Source organism: Crocodylus porosus, unplaced genomic scaffold (assembly GCF_001723895.1).
Source record: "Crocodylus porosus isolate Cpor-Errol unplaced genomic scaffold, CroPor_comp1, whole genome shotgun sequence".
Lineage (NCBI taxonomy): Eukaryota > Metazoa > Chordata > Crocodylia > Crocodylidae > Crocodylus > Crocodylus porosus.
The window spans coordinates 5,399,455-5,423,321 of record NW_017728949.1 but is presented as its reverse complement, the minus strand read 5'-3'; the positions used below and the strand labels follow the sequence as shown (position 1 = coordinate 5,423,321).

The 23,867-nt window shown below is 40.9% G+C and overlaps 1 protein-coding gene across 6 annotated transcripts in view; it reads right to left on the bottom strand.

Annotated features, from left to right (window-relative positions):
* The window catches only part of PARD3B (par-3 family cell polarity regulator beta), a 761,176-nt gene that overhangs the window by 357,850 nt on the left and 379,459 nt on the right, over positions 1-23,867 (bottom strand). For all 6 annotated transcript variants that reach the window (XM_019553770.1, XM_019553769.1, XM_019553768.1 and 3 more), the window contains exons 7-9: positions 22,681-22,767; positions 18,740-18,865; positions 4,376-4,734 (exon numbers count right to left, since the gene is read on the bottom strand). In XM_019553770.1, the coding sequence (XP_019409315.1) occupies positions 4,376-4,734; positions 18,740-18,865; positions 22,681-22,767 (572 nt within the window). The remainder of the gene's footprint in view (positions 1-4,375; positions 4,735-18,739; positions 18,866-22,680; positions 22,768-23,867) is intronic.

Genomic DNA, 23,867 nt, shown 5'->3' with positions numbered 1-23,867 from the left:
AGTAAATTGGATGCTTATCTTGCTGAGATCCTATGACCCCAGCTGACTTCCTGCACTTTGGACAGAGGGCTGGACTCGATGATCTTCTGAGGTCCCTTCCACCCCTAATGTCTATGAAATCTATGAAATTCCCAACCAGTTTTAAAAGGACCAATTTCACAAAGCCAAAAACAATTATGAGTCAGATCAGCTGGGAGAAATAATTTAAACAGAAGAATGTGAATGCTAATTGGGATTGGTTTATAAACATTTAACTGTGTGCCACCCAAAAAGTCACTGAGAAACTAGGCTGCACCAATTAAAAACATTCTGAAACAAAAGGAATCCTAAGAATGATATTGGTCAAATATTGGATGGAAATAGTAGAATTGTCAATACTTATGCAGAAAAAGCAGTGCTGTTGAATAAATGTTTCGTTGCTTGAAAAAAGCCACAGGATATATTCATAGCATATGATGTTGATGGAATACTTTCCATATGATTTAGTAACAAAAGAATATGTTAAGTAGTTGCAGAGATTTTTAAATCAGCCAGTCCAGATAATTTGCATCCAAGATTATCAAAACAGCTGGCTAAAAGCTTTCTGAAATGTTTATACTGATTTTTAGTTAATCTTGGAACTCTGCAAAATTCCAGAGAAGTTCCAGAGACTGGAAGAATGTTAACAGTGTATCAACATGTAAAAATGGTAAGTAAGATGGTCTGGGTCATTATAGACCTATCATATTAACACACGTAATGGACAAAATAATGGAATGGTCAACACGGGATTCTAATTAAGAAAAAAATTGAAGGGGGGGAAATAATTGATGCTGATCAACATGGGTTTATGGAAAATAAATCTTCGCAAAATAACTTCTTATGGAATTACAAGTTTGACAAAGCTAAGTGTTCAAATAACATACTTGAACCATGTGTGCTGTATACATTTTGATTAAGGAATTAGAACAGTAAAAAAATTAACCTGGGTCCTATTAAAAGGATTAAAATTAGATTAATAGATCTCAAAAGGCAACTACAGACAGGGAATTCTATTTTAGGCCATATACAGTCATTTAATTTCTACTGAGAGAAACACTCAGTAGTAAACAAAACATGCAGACGTTTAACTATTTTATCTCAGGGCAAAAATGGCCATTCCAAGGAAAAAAATAACTTGGGAACAACCAGGATTAAATTGCTTCTGAGAGAGTTTCTCTCAAGAGACTGAACATCTGAACGCTTTCTCCCAGCTTAACTTTGAGTTACAGGGAAAGGTGCTTCCCGAGACCAGGATTGCCTAGTCTGGAGAAGGCATGGGGCAGCCTCTCCCCCACTGCCTGTAGATGGAAAGGGAACCCCACAGTGGAGTTCCTGGTGTAAAAAGCAGGCAGGGGTTTTGCCATGCTGTTCCCCCTGCTTAGTTCCTGCCTAATTCCATCTGCACTACCCCTGAATCCCCCAATCAGTTTGCAAGCCAAACTCCTAGCTATGCTAGTTTCCCCTTACATCCCCCAACCACTCAGCTGAACGCTCGGGATAGTGATTTAAAAACCAGAGGGACCAAGAACCTGACGTGGAGACCTTCCCCAAGCCCATCTCCCAGCCCTGTCAGATTCCCCAAGGCCAGCTAATCCAGGGCAGACTCTGTAGGAAGACTTCTGGGTCGTGGCTATTCTGGGGCATGGCTATTCCTCTTTGGGGAGAACCAGGAGGGCTCCCACATCAAGAAAACGCACCTCCCTGCTGATCAGCTGATTGATGGGTTGTGGGAGGGGAGCATTCTTCTGGGGTGGGAACCCCTCAGCCCCTGTGTCTGTGGTAGTTGCTGCCTTTTAGTGTCACTTGAAAGTACTAAATGTGGTCTCTTAATGACAGGGGTAGCCCAGGGCACAGCTCTCTGGTGCTCCTGCCTGGAGGAACATCTGTACAGTCCAGCGCTCAGGTTATTTTGCTGCCAGAAGAATTTTTTTTCTGGTAGAAATGAATATCTGTATGCAACCTTGGACTATGTGTTTCTAATATGTCCCTGCCGGTGTTAGTTCTTGGCCTATACTATTTTAGTATTTTTATAAATAACTTACAAGAAATCATACTATAATTTCTCAGATGACAGTGTGTAAGAGCATTTAACAATGAAACAAACATGTTGCTGATACTGGACTACATGCTAAGCTGAGTGCAATCAAACAGTATGTGCTTCATAATGGCACAATGTTAAAGATACAGGATATAGGGGATTCTGTTCTGGAAAGCAGTCAGTCTGAAAAAGCAGTTACTTTGGGGTAGTGATTCTCAACCAGGGTGCCACAGCACCCTGGGGTGCAGGGTACTTTGAGAACTTTTCAAGGATACTGCAAGGTACCACACAATGTTAGCACTGTTAGGTATACACATGTAATTCGCAAGAAAAAACCACAGACTTCAAATAGGAATACAAAGTTTTAAAAGCAGTATGAACTCATAGTGGGACATTATGTTTAAAACAACATAATCCTTAGATTCACAGGAGAATTCTAAGTACGTGTAAAGAGATTATATTACCTCTGTAGTTGGTACTGGTTGTTACCAGAATAGCATATCCATTTCTAGCATTCACAATTCAAGAAAATGAGTAAATTCAGAGAATAACCACAAGAATGATTAAAAGATTGGAATATGTATGTTACACTGGGTACATCTTTACAAGACGCTGACTGAGCAGTAGCTGAATAATACTGCTCAGTAGCGTGTCACAGCACGGAAAGTGTTAATATGCTACTGTGCAGTAATATTAGCCTACTGTGCAGTAGTGTCACTTAAAAGACATTTGCTGGAGCTACTGTGCAGTAACTCTGGTTGCTGCGCATTTATTTAGTACTTGCTTATACAACTACTGTGCAGTAGCTTCCCTTGTAGATGTGACCAGTGAGAGACAAAAGGACTCTGATTTATTTACTATATCAAAAAGAAAAGTTAAGGGGTGACTTGATGTATAGAATTACCTAGATAAGTAAGAGAAATGTGATAACCAAGTGCCCTTTCTTAGTATAGCACACTGGCGCCTAACCTTTTTGCCCCGAAGGCTGGAGGAATGGTGCCTGGATCTATCTGGTAGAACCAATCCAGTGTGTGGGGCCCAATTCACCACGCTAAGGGGACAGGGGGCAGCCGAGCCCTGATCCAGCCACACAGGGGGAGGAAGTATGGCCCACCCCAACCTGACCAGGTGGGGTTTAGGAATTTTGCAGCAGGGGAGAAGTGTCAGTATTAATTGCCACTGCTCCTCTAATGCAAATTTCCTGACCTCTGGGGAGCCCTAGGAGTGAATGCTGTGAATCTGTAGGCCAGATCTCTCCTACAGGCTAGGGGTTGAGCACCCCTGGTTTAGCAGACAAAAATATGACAAAAATATGAATCTATTAATTATAGAGACATGTTTTAAATCCCACCCTCTAAAGTCCAGTGGCTCTGTAGGGCTATACCGAACTTGGTTAAATGCCACTGTTACACTTCATGTTCTGGCTCTACTGTTACAGTGATTTTAGGCCACATTTCGTACTCCTTCTACATCAGGAGTGTTCAACCCTCAGCCCACTGGCCAAATCCAGCCCACATAGCCATGGCATCCAGGCTGCGGGGATCCGCATGGGCCAGAACATTTGCCAGTGGGGGAGCGATGGAAGCTCCACGGGACCAGATCCAGCCCCACTCAGGCCACTGCCCATGTAGTGGGAGCAAAGCTAGCCCCCACCCTGTCTGGATTGAGCTAGAATGCTCCATGTTCCCTCCAACCTTACCCCACATACCACTTGCCTGGATTTGAACTGTTTCACCCCTCTGGGTGTCCAGTTTGGGCCTGCTCTGCCACCTCCCCACCAGATGTCTGGATCAGGGCCAGTCTGCTCCCTGTTCCCCAGGTGGACTGATCAGGGTTGGATTGTGTACCTCCCCAAAGCCAGATCAGGCCCTTGTTGCATTGGCCCTGTGTACCATCCTATGGATAGACCTGGCACTGCCCACCTCGCCCACAGGGCAAAAAAATTTGGGCACCACTGTTCTACACATGCATTTCCTCTTCTGATCTTTTCTTATTATGACGCCTCACTATCACCAAATAAGCACCTTTACTAGCTAGAGGCATGGAATTCCTGTATTTCCTTACCTATTCTTTTTGTTTCTCATATCTTATGTAAACCTTTCTCTATCAATGAGGTCCAAAATAAGACAAAACAGAGTAAAACATATTTGAAAAGAGTGACCAGTGATGTATTGGAACAATTTTGTTCATCTTTTCCTAAAATATTAATAAACTAAACTGCATGAGCATTCACAACACTGTTTAAATAAAAGATAAAACATAAAAAAAGACAGCATGCAAATATTAACAGCACATCATGGTTAACTGAAACTTCACCTTTCTTGAGGTCTATCTTTATTCTCTTTGCATGCTTTTTGTTGCCAAATCCCAGCAGAGGAGACAGTGATGGTGAGGATGGTTTCTTTCCCAACCTTGGCAAGTTAGGACTTTTGGTTTGTTGTAGTGTTGCCTGTACACATGTGTCCAGGCTGTTCATACCAGAGAGATCAACTGTTTTCATAGCTGGTTTTGGATGAACAGGTGGTGGAACTTTTGTTTTTGGAACTCCTTCCTCAGTATCAAGCAAACAAAGAGGAGCAATGACAGATTTCTCATATGCCTCACGGTTATATGGAGGAATCACTTCCAAGATGACACTTTGAGATTTCATTGCCTGGCGGAAGATATCCTGAGCCCTTTAAAAGAAAAGCATGAAAAACAGACACATCAAAACTAGAAAACCTGGGTTATATGCAGGGATGTCTCTCTGCATCCTTGAAAGTATTTAATTCTTTATGAACAAAATTTAGGATTGAACTATTAAATTTCAATATATAATAGCCCTTGTTCACCAGTGGGCATGCCATAAGATGCAAGAGGCTGCTATGCAAAGATGTTTATTACAAACACTTAAGCCAGAGTAAATACAAGGAATTCTTTGTGAGAAGGAATAGGAAAGGAATCCCTAAAAAGAAGGCTAGGAAAAACATTACCACACAGTAATTGTGGTTCTTCAGGTATTTGTTCACGTATTTTTTTTTATATATACACACACACACACACACACACACAGTACATGCATACATACATATACATACATACCAATTACACAAACTACACACACACACACACATATACATACATACAAGTTACACACACACACAAATTACACATACACATGTATAAACCTATGCATTTGGTATGGACATGGACTATATTAGGGTGAGCAAAATATGACCTGCAGGCCATATCCAGCCCTCAGAGGGGCTTTGTCTGGCCCATGGCAGGTCTCTTGGTCCTGCCTGGTCTGGGCATTGCCCTATGGTGGTATAACCTGCTGCCCCCTTGACACACAGTGGGGCTGAGGCAACTCTGTGCTGGACAGCCCAGGGTAGCCCACTGTGGGTTCTAGACAGCTGCTGAAGGAAGTGCAGGGCATCACTGAGGGGGAGGGGCTACTTTTGCCCCATGCCAAGCACATTTCTGCCCCACCAATGCTGCTGCTGCTTCAGCTGTTCAGTGTGAACAGGTGGGTCTGCAGCAGGCACAGGACGGGGTGGGGCTGCACATGGATCACTGCCAATAATGTGGGGTTGGGGCCAGCAGCTGCCTAGAAAGGCAGTACAGCATGGAGCTGCACCTGCCCTGCTGCATGCCCAGGGGTTGGAAGGATGAGTCACAGGTGGGTGGTACGGAGCAGGCGTGGGGCCTGGGTCAGGGCTGTGCATGTGTCTGGCTGACCCACTCCTGCCGGGGTCAGTCTGGAGCAGATTTGGGGCACACTGGGGCTGTGTGCTGCTGGCAGTGGTGGGGAGGTGCAGCAGGGCATGTAGGCTCTAGGCTGTTGCTGAGCGGGGACTCCCACGCATATCCTACCATACCTACAAACCCTGCCCCGCAAACTCCACAACCTGACTCCCCCCATGCACAATCACATACCCCACAAACATCACACCCCTCCACCCCTCCCCACATCCCACCCCCATGGGTCTCTGGGGAGAACCGCACTCACTACTACCCACATACATCCCACCACATCCACGCACACGCCCCCAGCCAGCCTTCCCCTCTACACATCCACATCATGTAGCCCTGCCCCCCTGCAGAGAAGGAGCTGGTGCTAAGCGTGGGGAAAAGTGGCCCCATGTCCACCCTGTGGCCAGCACTCCCTGCTACAGCCACTTGCACCAAATCCCCAAAAAGTGATTCACCTTCTAGGAATTCATAATATACTGACAGATTGTCTCAGTAGGAACTTTATTAAAAAACCCACAAATGGTCTCCAAATGACAAAAGTGTTTGTTTGCTATTTCTCAAGTGGAGTTTCACTGCTTTGGACCTATTTTTTGCCAAGGAAAACAAGAACTGTCATTCCTCTTTCTCCGGAGAAGATGAGAAACCTTCTGCCATAATGCATTCCTTATTTCATGCTTTTTGCTCTTTCGCCATGGATTCCCTTTGATTCTGTTAATACCAAGAATCCCCAGGAAGCTCAGTGAAGAAGCACTAAAAAAATAACATGATGGCCTTGCCCTCACCAGGGGAATTTTGGTCCTAAAATTTCCAAACCTTCTGTGGCCAACTCTGTTACTTTGCACTGGCCCTAGAACCTGGCCATCAAGGGCATAAGAAAACATAGAATCTCTATGAATAGATACCATTACAGGCACACAATGAGAGCACAGATAGACCTGATTTATTTCATTTCAGCAGCTATTCTGAAGTATCTAGGAGCATTTGTACATATACATGCACCACTGCACCAGGCGCTTTAAAAACCGTCCGGCATTTCCTCATATGCATTTCTATAAATGGCAAAATGTGTGTTAGTGCTAAGAAAATGGTGGCGGCATGCTTTTGAACTAAAACATGTTGAAGGTGTTTTAGTTCAAAAGTGCACTGCCACCATTTTCTGCTTGCTGACGTGTATTTTGCTGTTTATACAAATGCACATGATGCAATACTGGGCACATCAGCTCATGTGCTCCTCTGCTCTGATGCTCTGGATTTCTGGTGTGTTGGAGCAGACAAAGTTATGTGTATATATGTCCTAGGACATTATCCCTGAAAGATGACAATTTATGGTCATAGATCATTATTTTGCCAATTACCCTTTATCTGGCAGAGTTTTTTCTGCTACAGTTGAGGATGTTTTGGATCTCTGACAAACATGATTTTTCAAATGTCACCAGTCATTATGCATCCAAAGCTGTGGAGAGTATGTGGATCAGGATGCTGGCCTTGTCCATGGTTTTGTAATACTCTGTTTGGAAGCAGTGCAAGTAACAGAGTTGGCCACAGAAGGTTTGGAAATTTTAGGACCAAAATTCCCCTGGTGAGGGCAAGGCCATCATGTTATTTTTTTAGTGCTTCTTCACTGAGCTTCCTGGGGATTCTTGGTATTAACAGAATCAAAGGGAATCCATGGCGAAAGAGCAAAAAGCATGAAATAAGGAATGCATTATGGCAGAAGGTTTCTCATCTTCTCCGGAGAAAGAGGAATGACAGTTCTTGTTTTCCTTGGCAAAAAATAGGTCCAAAGCAGTGAAACTCCACTTGAGAAATAGCAAACAAACACTTTTGTCATTTGGAGACCATTTGTGGTTTTTTTATAACGTTCCTACTGAGACAATCTGTCAGTATATTACGAATTCCTAGAAGGTGAATCACTTTTTGGGGGATTTGGTGACATTAAAAAGTGTCAGTTATACTACCACTTAAAGCAGTGTGGATACTGCTTTTCCCTGTACGTTCACACTGCACATACTGCTACTGTTGTCTACCAAGGCTTATGCAATCAGGCATGGAAACTAGGCCCCCTCTACATATTACATGCATCAGACAATTAGCAGGTTAACTGCACAATTTGTTAAGACTGAATTACCAGGTTAACTGTGCAATTCGTTTAGACTGCCTACACTTGCAAATTAACTATCATGCCATAAAAACGTCCAACCAGCTATACAGTTAGAGTGGGAAAATGTGTACTAACTTAACAACTGGTTTCTATCCAGCTTTAATTTGCATGTATAGCATAGCTACGTCCCCACAGCTGGGAGCCTCATCACCTGACAGGACTCCCATCTGCAGCAAGAGCCTGAGATCACAATTCGGGGCTCCCCCTATACCAACTATAATGCATGCTAGGATCTGATGCTGGAACCCCAAGTCTGCCTCCTGCCATGCATGTGTGGATCACGTATTAGAGCACATCATGCCTTTACTTAAATGACTAGAGTGCCCTAATCAACAAGCTGAGCAAGCTTGTTAAATGGCTATTAACTTTAGGGTTTAAGGGGAGTAGTAGGATTTGACAAATTAACCAGATAGGTTCTCCAGACCATCCGTCACTGGAATTCTTCATGGAAGACGGAGAGAGCATCGATCCCTTTTTTCATACTTTGTGATAGGTCCACCCACAACTTTAATTATAATATAACTTGTGGTACAACAAGAAGTAGCATGCCCAACTAATGTCTGATTAGTCAATACATAACCACTCTTGCATGCAGTTCAAACCAAGTCTGACATGGTGTGCCATGAAAGTGCAGGACAATATCGAGTCTAGTTGCCTGTAACATTTTCTTAACTGATGTTCTGAGTTAAGTTGGAAGATTGGTACATACATCAAGCATAGCTTGAAATCTTTCTGGAGGTAAATAAGCCATTTTTAAAATTGGGATCAGAATAGCCCTAATCTCTCCCTCTCTCTCACTCTCTGTCTAAGAATCAATAATGGCTTTTTTTCTGTTTATTTTCAGAACAAGTATGATGAATGGAAACAGATACTCCTGGACAAAGTCTACTACTTATTGATAAGATATCTCATGAATCAAAATATGAGACACATTCCCATCAGCCTGAGGTAAGCTACCGGTAACATGAAGTCCTTTGCACACACTGTGGGAACTGCTGACAAGATAACCATAAAACTCTATCCTGTTAATGGAAACGTCTCAAATGAAGCCATAAGACACCTCCTCTAAGTCAGGGGAATTGCAACATGACAAAAGTCACCAAGAAGTTAAACAAGAGTATATCAGTTATTCAGAACCAAGGCACCCTACATTTTAGCTTTCTGACATAAAGGTTTAGCTATCTTAGGTCTAATGTAAGTCAAAGTCTTCCCTCCTTTCAGAGAATAAGGAAACAAACATTTTTTGCCTGTGCTGCCCATGGATCTCTTCTGCTTCAGGTGTGAGAAGTGATTCTACCTTTCTGAGAAGGTCCCTAAATTGGGAGGGGGAAGGTGGCTCAGGGTGATATATCCCAGATCTATGACCTATTTTTTTGAAACATATAAGATGAGGCAATGATGGTTTAGAATCATAAAAATATTGAAAAAAATTCCTGAAATGAAGAGCTAGGGAGATCCATAGAAACTGGACACATCCACCACTAGGCAGGAAGTCAAGCCAGCTGCCTCAAAAGTAGAGGGGTTTGGGTGAGTCACCCAGCAGCAGTAATGCAAGGATTTCCTTCTAGGGAAATTGTGTCACCTTTTTGCTGGTTCAGGCTGTTTATTCTGCTAGTAGGAATCCCATTGGTAAGGATGTAGTTTATACTGGTTTTGTTTGGAAGCAGGAGTACATAGACTTCCAAAGACCTCAAGGTTGTTCCTAAAAGACTATCAGGCCTTGCCAGATCTTCAGTTATCTAGGAGTTCTGGAAGAGTGAAGCCAGGAAGCAATCCACATCACTACTGAAATAGCCAATGATTATACCCTGGGAATTATATGCACAAAAATTCAAAATTAGGCACTGAGTCCTGGGGGCTGCATGTGGTAGCACAGAGCCAGTGTGGTGTGGCTCACCAGTGATGCCTTCGGACCAGACTGGGCTAGCTCCATGCCAGCATGTGGGGTTTGCGGCACTGCAGGTGGAAGTTGTGCACCACCAGGTTGGGCTTGGCCAGCTCCATGCCTCCACATGGGGAGGCACTGTGGTTGGTGACCTCACATGGGGCTCCCAGCCAGAGTGCCAGAAGCTCCACGGAGGTGGAGGCACAGAACCTGCCTGGATTAAATTATCGCATAATTTTGTCAGTCATACTTTTTGTATGCAAAACTGCGTAATTCCCCAGGGTGCAACTGATGAGGAGGCTGTATCTGCTGCTTCTAGGGATACCTACAGAAATGCTCTTGCTGCAATCCTTAGCAATGAGGTACTTGAATTCTTTCCTCTCATGTCTTATGGGAGCTTTATTGTAATTTCTGTCAGAGCCCAAATGAATAAAATACTTTGCCAACACAACATGGTAGCCGACAATCCTTATTTGTAGTGGAATCTGTTTTCCAGTAACAACTTCTGTTGCCCACAGGGAATCATGTTGGCTTTACCTGCTAGTCAACTATGGGACATGTATAATATTGTTCAAACTCATGTAACAGAAGTTGATAGCAGTGATCTGAGAGGGCAGTACAGCAGTGCACAGGCAATCCAGGAAGTTTTTGGAGAGCATTGGAGACAACTTCCTGGGACAAGTGTTGGAAAGACCAACTAGGGCCATGCTTTTCTTGACCTACTGCTCACAAACAGGGAAGAACTGGTGGGGGATGTACAAGTGGATGGCAAGTTGGGCAGCAGTAACTATGAGCTGATAGAGTTCAGGATCCTGACATGGAAGAAAGGAGACCAGCAGAGTATGGATCCTGGATTTCAGAAAAACAGACTTTGACTCCCTCAGGGAACTGATGGGCTAGATCCCCTGGGACGCCAGTCTGAGAAGGAAAGGAGTCCAGAAGAGACGGCTGCGTTTTAAAGAATCCTTACTGAGGGTGCAGGAACAAACCATGCCAATATGCAGAAAGAATAGCAAATGTGGCAAGTGATCAGCTTGGCTAAGCAGAGAACTGTTCGGTGAGCTTAAATATAAAAAGGAAGCTTACAAGAAGTGGAAACTTGGACAAACAACTTGGGAGAAGTATAAGAATATTGCTTGGGTATGTAGGGATGAAGTCAGAAAGGCCAAAGCACAACTAGAGTTGCAGCTAGCCAGGGACATGATGGGTAACAAGAAGGGTTTCTTCAAGTATGTTAGCTACAAGAGGAAGGTCAGGGAGAGTGCATCCCTCATTCAGTAACAATTCACCCACAATCTAGTGACTGATGATGAGGAAAAGGCTGAAGTATTCAATACTTTTTTTACCTCAATTTTCACAAGCAAAGTCAGCTCCCAGACTACTGCACCAGGCAGCACAGTTTGGGGAGAAGGCAAGCAACCCTCAGTAGTGACAGAACAGGTTAGGGACTATTTAGAAAAGCTGGATTTGTACAAGTCCATGGGTCTGGATGCAATGCATCTGAGAGTGCTGAGGGAATTGACTTACGTGATTGCAGAGCCACTGGCCATTATCTTTGAAAACTCATGGCAATTGGAGGAGATCCTGGACAATTAGAAAAGGGCAAATAGGGCATCTTTAAGAAAGGGAATAAGGAGGATTCCACAAACTACAGACCAGTCAGCCTCACCACAGTCCCTGGAAAAATCATGGAGTAGGTCCTCCAGGAATCCATTTCTAAGCACTTGGAGGAGAAGGAACAGTCACTATGGATTCACCAAGGGCAAGTCATTCCTGACCAACCTGATTGCCTTCTATGATGAGATAGCTGGCTCTGTGAATGCAGGGAAAGCAATGGACATAATATACCTTGACTTTAGCAAGGTTTTTGATACCATCTCCCACAGCATTTTTTCAAGCAAGCTGTGGAAGTATGGGTTGGATGAATAGACTAAGGTGGATAGAAAGTTGGCTAGATTGTCTGCTCAATGGGTTGTAATCAATAGCTCAATGTCTAGCTGGTAGCTGTTATCAAGTGGAAGGCCCCAGGGGTCAGTACGAGGGCAGGTGTTCAATATCATTAATGACTTGGACGATGTGATGGATTGAACCCTCAGCAAGTTTGCAGATGACACCAAGATGAGGGGTGTAGTATATACATTGGAGGGTAGGGCTAGGATTCAGAGTGACCAAGACAAATTGGAGGGCTGGACCAAAAGAAATCTCATTAGGTTCAAGCAGGACAAATGCAAAGTCCTGCACACAGCATGGAAGAATCCCATGTACTGGTACAGGTTGGTGGCTGACTGGCTAAGCAGCAGCTTTGCAGAAAAGGGCCTGGGGGTTACAGTGAACAATAACATGGCTATGAGTCAGCGGTGTACCCTTGTTGCCCAGAAGCCTAACAGCATACTGGGCTGCATTAGTAGGTCATCAAGGATCCTTTTTTCCCCAAGGTTCCTTTGTTTGTTGGTAAACATCTCCTAGAATCCCTGCTCTACGTATAGACCTACATAGCTAGGGTGACCACATGTCCCAGGCAGTGCTGGATACTCCAGGATTCCATAGCTGGCTTCTGGCTAGTTGGTCAAAAGTCCCAGGCTGGAGTTGGGTGGGTAGGCGGAGTGGCACAGTACAGCAGGCTGGTGGCCAGGCAGGTACTGCTGCTTCTGTGCAGGAGAAAGGCAGGTGACCTGGAGCAGGTACCACCCAATATGCACATGGCATGTCCTTGTTCCAGAATCCTGGAGGGTCCAGACCTGCATGGGAAGCATGGTTACTGCATACATACCTCAACTCAAGGTATGTGGCTGGTGAAGTTTTCATCTTGCATTCAGACTGAGAAAGCGAAAATATTAGGCTTCAGTGGCAGGGATGTAACTCAGCATTTGACCTTCCAGATTTGGCAGGTATCAAAGATCTGTTACGTACTATTGCTGATGCCAGCGTCAGAACCAGTAGGGGTATCAATACCATCCCCAGCAGAAGAATACTGTGAAGTCTTTCAGTGCCAGATAAGTCCTTGGTGCCAAGTGAATCAGTGCTGCTGAAGCAGCAGTCATTGGTGTTGGTTGCCTAGAATGATGGAGCTAATGCTGCATCAACTCTAGTTAAGTGAATCCCAAAAGAGATGATACCAGGGACATTAGCATTGGTGACCCTGCTATCATAACAACAGGCATCAGGTGAAGAATGACAGAGTAGCAGGTCCTGTGCCCAGTGCCTGAACAGTTGCTTGTATAACCTTCCTGGGTCTTGAATGACCCTTACATTCAGTGAAGAATGTTTATGACCCTTTGAAACTAAAGGGCCCAGAGAAGGGAATTTCAGCCTCTTTTCTCTATGTGTCTTCTGTTCCTTTTCTCCCTCTCTCTCCCCTGAGGATTAGATGTTGAATTTTTTATATTTTGGAGGACAAATCAAGTAGAAGTGGAAGTTAGAGAGTTTTTGAAGACAAGTTATCAAGTGTTTCTGTTCAGCAAAGCCAGGGCCAGAGAAGAAATTTAATCACCTCTGTAACAAGAGCATCTTTTGATGTTCTCATCCTCTGGATTCTTTTTAAGAATGATTTGCGTATGACACATCTATCTGATGTCCTTCACCAAGACAAAGTAAAGGTTTTGTATGTTCATTTTCATAGCATTACAGCTTCACATAAAGAGCGCTTCTTAAATCCTAGGGATTCATGTACAGCTCTGCTGACACTAGTCAGTTCTGAGAGTACCTCCTAAGCTAGTCAGGACCAAGTATCACTGATTTAGGACAGTCAGTATTAAAAGAAGAGCCCCAACAAAATATATGCCACTAGACAAATCCCGGTACATACAGTGCAGTTCAAAAGAAAAAGGAAACAATTAGGAAATACAGTATCTGTACAATCTACCTCTATCAATTGCAGTTCATTAATTGTGATGCGAGACATACCCAATGTATGTAGGAAGGCGATTAAAAAAAACTCTTCCCCCTCAAAATGATAACATTTTCCATTAACAGCAATATGCAATTAAGTTGAAGAGCTACTTATGGCTCAGTAATGTTTCTGTCCTAAGGAAATAAAATGTTTCCTCACACAAGAAGAACAAACTATCAAACTTGCTGATGCTACTCTAAATTCTTAACTAACCACTACTCAGTATATCTATATATGAAAGGAGGTCTCAGAGCACCAAGAAAGGTAGTCAGAATAAGGTCGATATTTTGGGTTATGTGAAAGGGAACTGAAAGACACATACTGTTGTCCTGTCCTATATGCCATCATTTACCTCAGTTCACTTCCCACACACATTTTTGCAAGCAATCACATGACCATATACTACCTGGTGGCTTATCAGCTACATCTTTGGGGATGTACATTTTAAATCTATCAGCAGGAAAGAAATACAAAACTCATACGAGCTAAAAATAAAGAATACTAGTAATCCTGAGGGAAACCCTAAACACAAGGGAAAAATAACTGCTGTACTTCAAAAGACAAGAAAGCAATGGACAGAAATATTTGAATTAATTGATACCCCAAATGCATGCTTAAAAGAAATGACGTACTCAATTAGGAGAAATGCTAAAATCTCCAGAACATAGCAAAATATAACAGCAAGCCAAAAAAGGAGACTGACTGTTTCAACTTCATAAACTGAGATGAACATGGAAATATGGCAAGTATAATGCTCACAATTCAACTTGAAGAAAAACCAATAATAAGGAGCAATACTTAAGAACTTCCATGCGAAGTACATGAAAATTGAAAAATAAAACATAAATGCAGCTTTTGGGAACTATTAAAGTAACCTATAAGCGAGTAGAAGGAATCACAGAAAATAGGACTGTGCGAAGCTTCGGTACGCGATTCGATTCAGAAAAGATTTGGCCCAATTCGGCAGCTGAATTTCCAAATCCAAATCAAATCAGGAGACCCATTAAAAGGTCCAAATTGAATCAAAAGCTTCCAAATCAATTTAGAGAGATTCAGAAGGCTTGCAGCAAACAGAAACTGAGAAGAGGGAGGGAGATGGGGTGATCTTCAACAGTTTTTGCTTTCAACAGTTTGAGGTGCACTTTCACAGAAACCCCTGCAGCTATCTCCTTGAAATTTGGCAGGCTTCATGCCCTCAGAAGGGGCTACCAGCCCTGCTCTTTTAACCCAAATCTGCAAAAAAATGACAAAGTTATAGGTATTTTAGTGAGTCCCCATTATAGTCTATGGCTGAATCTCTGAATCAGCACCAAATCTCCAAATGTGAATCAGCCAGACTGAATTGGGACAGTGATTTGATTCACTGAATTGAATCATTGTCCCTCCAAATCACCCAAATCTGAAAGCAAAGTGAATACTTGCTGCTTCTCACAGGCCTAATAGAAAAGTATGGCTGGAAGGGACCTCAAGAAGTCATCTAGTCTAAACCCCTCAGACAGGATCATCCCTTTCTAAAACATTCTAGAGAAGTTGGGCAAACCGGCTCTTGCTAACTTCCAACCTTATTGCTAAAATACCATTTCTGGCCAAAAGACAAATATGTAACTGGATCTGTATTAGGAGCCACTGGAATCAATGGCTTTGGACCCTTGTCCTCAGACAGAAGCATTAGGCTTTTGTAACCTTAACTTGTTTCATGTGACAATAAGTCATATAGTATCAGAAGGTAAGTAAAATGGCCAAAATTGGCAAAAAAATGGGAAAAAAAATGTAGCCCCCTGAATTTCTCAGTTAAAAAGGAAGTATGATATGGACAACTGGTGCAGTGTTTCCAAGTTTGCCAGAATATAAGTAGTATCATAAGAAAAAAAGAGTGAAATTATATATGCTGCTACATGCCGCAGGTTCTGAGACACTGGAAGTCTACCATACATTCCAGAGGAAGTGTAATGGGGAGACAGAGTATTTCTAAACAAAATCATTAAAAAACTTCAAGTATTTTGATCTATACCCTCATTTGAGAAAGATGCATTTCCTTTACAAATACAGGCAGTATGTAAGACCACTGATACTACGTTTCTATGCAATAAGTTAGATCATAAATTTGAAGTTATGTTATAACTCATAAGAAACAAAAAACTCTACATCAACTACTTGTGGATAACTACTGGTGTGTATACAATATACATTTATAAAGTTACATGAAGTAGAGGTGTTTGTAGTTGTATACAAACATGCTGTTTCTGTTGGAGGTGAAGTTGGATCCGATTCCATGGCAGTCACCTAGCTCCACCCGTGCAGAATGCGCACATGCATTGCCTAAGCAGGTCATGTGTTGAACTCTGGGTGATCTCCTACCTGAGAGCATGCTCTGTTACCTTTGAGGGTAGGTATCTCTGAAGAGTACCTAGTGCATAGAGTGTACCATGTGCAGAGCCCTGGTGTGCTGGGCGCACTGCCCCTATAAAGGTTTTGTAGTGACTGACACTCGGGGCATGATTGAGAGAGAGGGCACGTGAATGTGTGTGAGGGCACATGCGAGTGTGGGCCTGCTAGTGTGTGTATGCTGAAAGGATCCTGTGAGAGAGGGAGAGAGAGAGACTGTTAGTGTGGTGAATGAATTAAGTGCAAGCAGCTTTGTGGTGTATTGGTGCATTAGTGTAGGTGCTTGTTGTGTGGTGTCGCGAATTAGGCTATGCTGCAGCCATGGAGGTCCGACGAGCCAAGCACAACCTTGACAGCGAGGCCACTACAGATCTGCCCTTCATCCCCAACACCGCTAACTTTCAGGCTCCACCTGTCCTCACCACTACTGGTCTCCTGATTGTGATCTCACAGCAAGAGTGGCCAGGTTTGGCTCCCCAGACCCTTTCTCCCTGAGTGTGTATAGTGCATAAGCCCTCCACCCTTAATGTAAGTATCACCTGTTCTTCCTCTTTCTCCTTCCTCATTCCATTCTCCTCCCTTCCCTAAAGTGGAAGGTAGGTCACCGTCGGATCATCACCATCCGTGTGATCTAGATCCACTGTGTTCCGGACTGGTGGAGATCCAGAGTTTAATAAAGTTTTCCTCCCATATAATAAAACTCATACCCATCCCCAAGTTAATATTGATTCTAAGGTACTAGTGTTTGTGGGGGTTGAATTGTAAAATAGGCATTAGATCAGTTAGGTATAGGGTTTTTTGGGTTTTTTTTTTAGAAATTATAAGAATAATTTTGCTGGGTGTATATTTTGTCGTTACCTGCTGTACCTGTTCTCCAAGTCATTTATATTTTACCTGTTATCATCAATAAACCAATGAATTTGTGTCAGTTACACAACTGTGTGCAAGTGTCTTAGTAGTTATAGTACAACCAATTGCTGGATTGACAGGGCAGTGATTGATACAGCCAGTCAATTCGTTAGCCAGTGGGGAGCCAAATATCACTCCATTTGGAACCAACTACTGGGTCAGCTGTTAATTGTGCGGTACCAATTCAACGCTAATTAAGTCCAGGTCCAAAATTTCTACATTTATGATCCAACAAGTATCTATATACTTGTGTTCTTACCTCTTTAAATATTATACTCAATATATTTGTGTGTAGATTTAAGGGTAAAAAGTCCATCCTTACGTCTATTGCTTTTCTTTTCAAAATATCCCTTTCCTGTGATGGCTGTATGTGGCAGCCAGAGGTACTACAGGTAACACTAAAGTCTCTTTTAGTATTTCGGTTTAAAGCATTCACTTCCCTATCACTATTCAGCAGAGCAGGCAAACACATGTTTAAATTTAGACACATTGTTAAGTCTCAGTGCCTTCAGCAGTTGAGTATAGGTTAAGATGCTTTGCTGAATGGATATTTCTTTGAAGCATGTGCTTAAACACTTTCAAGGGACCATGGTTTCCTAGCATCTTGTTTGAACATTTTGCAACTGAAGTGGATGGAGATCATGAAGTAAGTATTTTATGGTTAGATTACAGGGGTTTGTAGAAGACCCAGGTAAAACATCTCTCATTTAATGGTGTTAGTTTCATCTGATGTTACCAATTTGCAACCATAGGGGAAAAAGTTCATCACAAAAATTGACATATACTATTTTATAACAGAATGTTGTTTATCATCAGCTTCTGAAAAAGCATTAAAGAGGACAAGTAAGGAATCACAAATAAATTAATACAAATAAAAAAGGAAACTCTTAAGGTAATTGTAATACGTGTCATCAAACATCATACTTTTAATTTAAATGGATTCATACATGTATGAATTTTGTAAGTAATGGTGAACTCTTACATTTGATTTTAGACTATAAACCTTGAGCATTTCATTTACAGTTTAGATCAGTAAACTTCAATCCTTGTGAGCTTTAAATAAGTTGTCCCTATCTTACGAAAAGCGGTCAGCCGTTTAAATATAAGGATTAAAAATGAAAACAGAGTATTAATAATTTAAGCAAATGTTTGGGAAATTTTATCAAATTACCCTCTGTTGTTTAAACTGATTTGAGATGAATACTAATGTTAATTTACTTTAAGACAAATTTACCAAACTAATAACACCATACTTTTACCTTTATGTTCAACTTCCAATTTAGGTCAGCTGTTTCATACTTGTCAGCTTTAGTCATTAGTTTTTAAACATGCAGAACAAAAACCTTTCTCTCCTTTAAACTACTTGCAGTAACATGTCCCTTTCTAACGATCTGGGCATCAGAAATCCTATTTGTTTTCTTTTCAATGCCTTAGTACAACAAATTGAAAGGAAACTAGAAGAGTAATAAATAAAGTGAAGATACTGACTTACTAAGAAATGTTATGTAAACTACATCTATACAGTATGCTTTGGATCAGCACTATATTACTTGATTTTCTTTTTGTGATATCCAAATAATCCAAATAATGTAATTTCTGATAGACGTATATTTAAGTTTTTCACTTAGATATCTACATTTATGACGTCAATAAGTACAGTGATATATACATTTCTAGAAGTTAACAGAAATGATAAAACAATAAAGCAGCACTTACTGTGCAAAAGTTCTATCAACAAGGTCCATGTGGTTAATTTTCACAATACATTCATTTTCATGGAAAAGTCCATCACGCCTGGACCTGCTGTTCTCCTCAATACCACGAATAAAGAGTCCTAACATCCTGAAAAGCACCAATAAAAGTAATGATTATCCTTGATAGAAATACTAGAAATCTAATAATTAAAAATAGGTACTGATCTCTATACACGGAAAAAATTTACTTATGGTCGCCTAATCCTAGCCTACTTCTTATTTTAAAGTAATGATTTCTAAAATCTTTATTAATGAGCAAGATGCTCCAACAAAAATATTAAATCAGCCAATAATAACTTAGTATACTAATACTGTAATTCTTCCAACACTTCAGAAAGTGCTAGCCCAGAAGATGGAGAAGTGAAAGAGAAAGCCAGATTTCCCTGTCCAATCAAAATGTTAGAATATATAATGTTCTAAAACATGTGCGTATATTACTAAAAACAATTAAATCACTACTAAAATCCAGCCCTGCCATTATGGTTAAGGAAAGAATAATGGTTTTAATTAGATGAGATCAAAATATATACCTTGCAGCTATAAGGAACAGGAAGCCCATTTCTGACATGTGGGAGGAAGACACTCCCTAGGCAAGTAAACAAATCTCCAAAATTAGGCTAAATTGATACAAATTTTAAATCTAGTAGGTCTTACTGATAAGCTGCAAACCATGGCTATGTTCATTAATAAAGTTTTGCAAAGCACTAGCCAGGAGACGTGGGGTATTCACCTAGACCTACTACTGTCAGGATTTCCTGCACATCCTTTGTCAAGCCACTTAAATCCCTCGTATTCCACGGCATTTTTATCTGACCATTGAAAATAATATTATTTTGCTATATTACAAGGCTATTAGAACACTGCCTGCATTAAAATGTATAAAGCAATTTTAGACAGTCAAATTGAATATATTGTAGAAGTGCCAAACAATTATATATATGAAGAATAAGATGTCTAAGAAAAATGGAACTTCCTCTCCTGATAGCACTATAAGCACTGAATCAGGTAATGGAAAGATTTCAGGTAGAAACTCTTACTTTCAATGCACCCAGCTTAAAAACTTGAGATGTCAGTGTGATCAGTCTCACATTCCAAGTAACTGATGACTGTGTGTGTATAAAGGTATTTTATAATACAGTTTTTATTCACCAACTTTCTATACCTTATGAACATCAAAATAGATGGCATTTAGAGGTCCTCTTCCAGTGGTTTCACTGGATTAATTTTCAATTTCACACTTCCTTGCTATGACTTCCATATTAAAAAAACCAAAATTCCTGTATTTTTTCTAAATTAGTAGTTGCACCCACGATTTTATAGCATCAAAAAAGCTGATAAGTGACTGTAAACCAGTTTCATAAAGTAGTTTTTTGGTTATCTTACATTTGATTTTTAATTGTTTACTACTTTATTGAAAATACCCCCCCCCAACAAAGTTTTTGTTTACAAAAGGGAGCACTGTGTATAGGCTTCATTTCTACTGAGCAATTACTCCATTGTATTTACCCCACCATAACAAACTTGTTATGTAAACTCCCAAACTTCATGCATACACGTGCTATGTTAAAGACTTTGTGGTGGGCGAGGCTAAGAGGGAAGGAGACAGGATATGTGGGGAGAGGCAAAAATTGACAATATCCAGGAATACCAATGGAAACAACCAATTAGCTACAGCTAAAGCGTTAAATGCTACAGTCTAATTTAAAATAATTAGATTATGGTACAAACTAATAAAAACAAGGAAATTAAAGAAATTACGAATTAAGGGTGGTACTATGATCTTAAATAATCCCACTGGACCCAGACACTGCAGCCATAGAATACTAAGCTGAAAAACCCAGTCTGTGCTACAGTACCTATAACACATGGCTTGAGTTAAGTTTGCTGTGGCAGCCTAAACTCATTACTCCATTACTTTTATTGTTTAAAGACTCAACTTTAACATTATTTTAATGTGCTTTCTAAATTTAATTTCCTCTCTTTTGGTAGGTCTCACTGTAAAAAAAACAGAAACTAGCTCTTGTTGATCACATACATATTAAAAACCTAACGTTTTAAAATCAGCGTGAGGGTTTAACTAACTAGGATTGTATGCCTTAATGTTATTCACTAAAACAGGCACTACCAGTACTGCTATACTGAATATACTAGTTTATAACTAGAAATAGAAGAGGCTTCTTCTATGCTTGGATGAGTTAGAAATGTTATATACTGGTTTCAATTTGATTAAATAAAAGGGACAAGTGCTTAAACCACTCTAGTATTTTATAAAGATACCAGTACAATTCTGCCAGGGGTCATTTAAATTTCTTAAGACAATTCAGTCCGTCTGTCAAAAAATAGCCTGCTCTAAGCCATACCCAATGCTATCTGTAAACAAGAATATTAACATGCACAGAAAGTAGGCCAAGGAGTTCCAGTGTCTTTTTAGCAAGTCCTTTAAAAGCTATACCCGAAGCAGCAAGATTTCAGCACTGCAATAATAATAAACTGCTGATTTTAATGCCTAGCAATTTTATGGCGTCTTCCCTGAGGATCTCAAAGTATTTTACAAACATTAGTAAATTGAGCTTGACAATGTCCCTATAACATAAAGAAGTATTGTCTCCATTTCATGATAGAGAAACAAACATGAAGTGCCTTGCCTCAGGCAAAACAAGCAGTCTGCGACTTAACCAGGGATAGAACTCTCATCTTCTAACTTTTAATCTCAGATCAACTTTCTTCTCAAAATAAAATACCATTTTTCCAGCTGTGGAAGGATTGGGGTTTTGTTGTAGCTATGATGATCCAGGGAATAAGTGGCAAGCAAGGATTTTAGGGAGACAGCACCACCACCACCCCATTCCCCTGTGCTTCTGGCATTGTTCTAGGGAACTATGAGGTGGAACATCTGCTTTACAAACAGATGCCTAAAACATCCCGATTGAACTTGGGTCCACCTAAAACCTCAGATTCTGTTGAGGAAATACTCAAGGAGCACAGCACCTTAAAAGGAAAACTACACTTTTCCCACTTATTCCACCATTCTGAAAGTTGACAAGTTAAGAAACAATTTTCTTTATGATTAGACTGTGACTTCTAAGTTTATAATTATAATTGGCTTAGCATAAAAGGCACCCATTTTACTATGAAGTGATGTAATTTATGACACTGGCAATTTCCCATCTCTTTCACAGGGTTGCCAGTGTCAAATTAACTCTCTGGCAGAGACCTTCTATGTCAAATTTCAGTCTAGAGAGAATTTTTACATCCAAGTTACATAGCCTGGAAAATCGGGAGTTATAATGAAAATGCTGACACAGTCTTAACTACGGTACATCAATATGAACTTGCCACTGTAATAGGCTTTTGCGTTCTCAAGAGACTATGTTAAATCATTTACAATTAAAGTAATCTTTCAGTGACAAAGAAAAGTTCATGGTATAGTACACATTTTGTAAATTCTGTGGACCCTAATTTGAAAGGTGGCTTGAAAAAAATTGAGCATGACCAGACAAGCAAATTGTTTTGACTTTTCTGTCTGGTCTGCTATATAGGAATAAGGAGAAGGGGAGAAAAATCAAATTGGACAAAAATCTTTTAGAAATGCAATAATCTTCAGAGAGGCCAGGTCACCATACTTTCATGCAAAAAAGAAATTTGGGGTTTGTTTGAACTATAAAAATTGTGGATATAAAATGGGTTTAATGTTCTTAATGTGTACACAGAACAACAAAGATGCTACTGACGGAAGATAGTGTGTCGGGCTCAGTAACCAATTATTAAAAAAAAAACCATAAGAAAAAAAGAAACAGTTTTAGCTCCCCCTCATGCTTTCACAGTAGGGAGATCTTAAGATATATAAACATATCTGTGACCTTGTCATTAGCCTGCGTCTCTGTAATAAGGAAATCACTTTACCTTCCACTCAGAGATGAAAAAAAGGGCACTACATGTATTCCCAGAGGGCCACCTTCTCCAGAAATCTCCACTCTTCTTGTCATATCACTAAGAGAAAAAAGAAAGCAAAAGACACAGATGAAACTCTATTGAGAAATATGTGCAACACATAAACCCCACCCCAGATTTAATGTAGTGATGTCAAACAGCAAAAGGGCCATCAGAGAAAATTAAATGCAGGGCATAAGGACCAAAATATGTGGTAGTCAGAGGTGGCTCAAATAACATCATCAACTCTGTAGATGTCAGGTTTTGCATTTTGGATGAGTAAGGCAGACACTTCATACTGGTTGCTTACTTATGGGCCTCTGTACACAGGGAAATCAACCTGAATAGCTATTGCAGAATAAAAATACAAAACAGACCTAATGAGCAGCATTTTGTGTCCAAAAGTTTGTCCAACATCCTGCCTCTCCCGACCCCCAAATATACAGCTGGTCTGATAGATGAGATGACTAAAAAAAAAATCTTGCCTCTACACTGAAGAATAAGTTATTCCGCAATAATTCTTCAGGTTTCCCAGGTAATTATTCTCTTTTGTTCTAGAATAAATTATTCTGCATTAAAATTATGTCAGTAGTTTGGCTTCCACAGTAGTATTTCAGTAAATCTCCACAATGTGGACAAGGCCTAGTACACAAATCACATCTTGAGGATTTCAAACCAAAACATGAAGTAGTCAATATATATTTAGTGGTCCTTGCTTTGCCTTCAATTGCATGCATGCTGAATGATTTAAGGAGTAGTGGTGTTATAATGGTACTGTAGTTGTGATGGTCCAGGAATATCCAAGTAGGATTTATTGACTACTATCTTTAATTGGACCAACTATTAGAGGTGTACCGACATACATCAGTACATATCATATCAGCACTGATAAAAGGAAAATTGACGTTGGCAATTGGCTTTTTTTGGCTGATGTGGCTGATAATGTTGCCAATAAATGTCATGCGCATTTGCGCAGCCACAGCATTCACGTGGCCAGCCAGGCAGCTTGGACAGCAGCGTCCATCTGGTAAGTTTGTTGGGGGGAGGGGGGGAAAAGAAGGGGCAGGTGGAGGGAAGGGGCATGGTGGGAGCACACTGAGGACCCTGCAGTAAGCAAGGGAACAGGGCTGGGGCAAGTGTTACGTAGCTAGGGCAGGGCA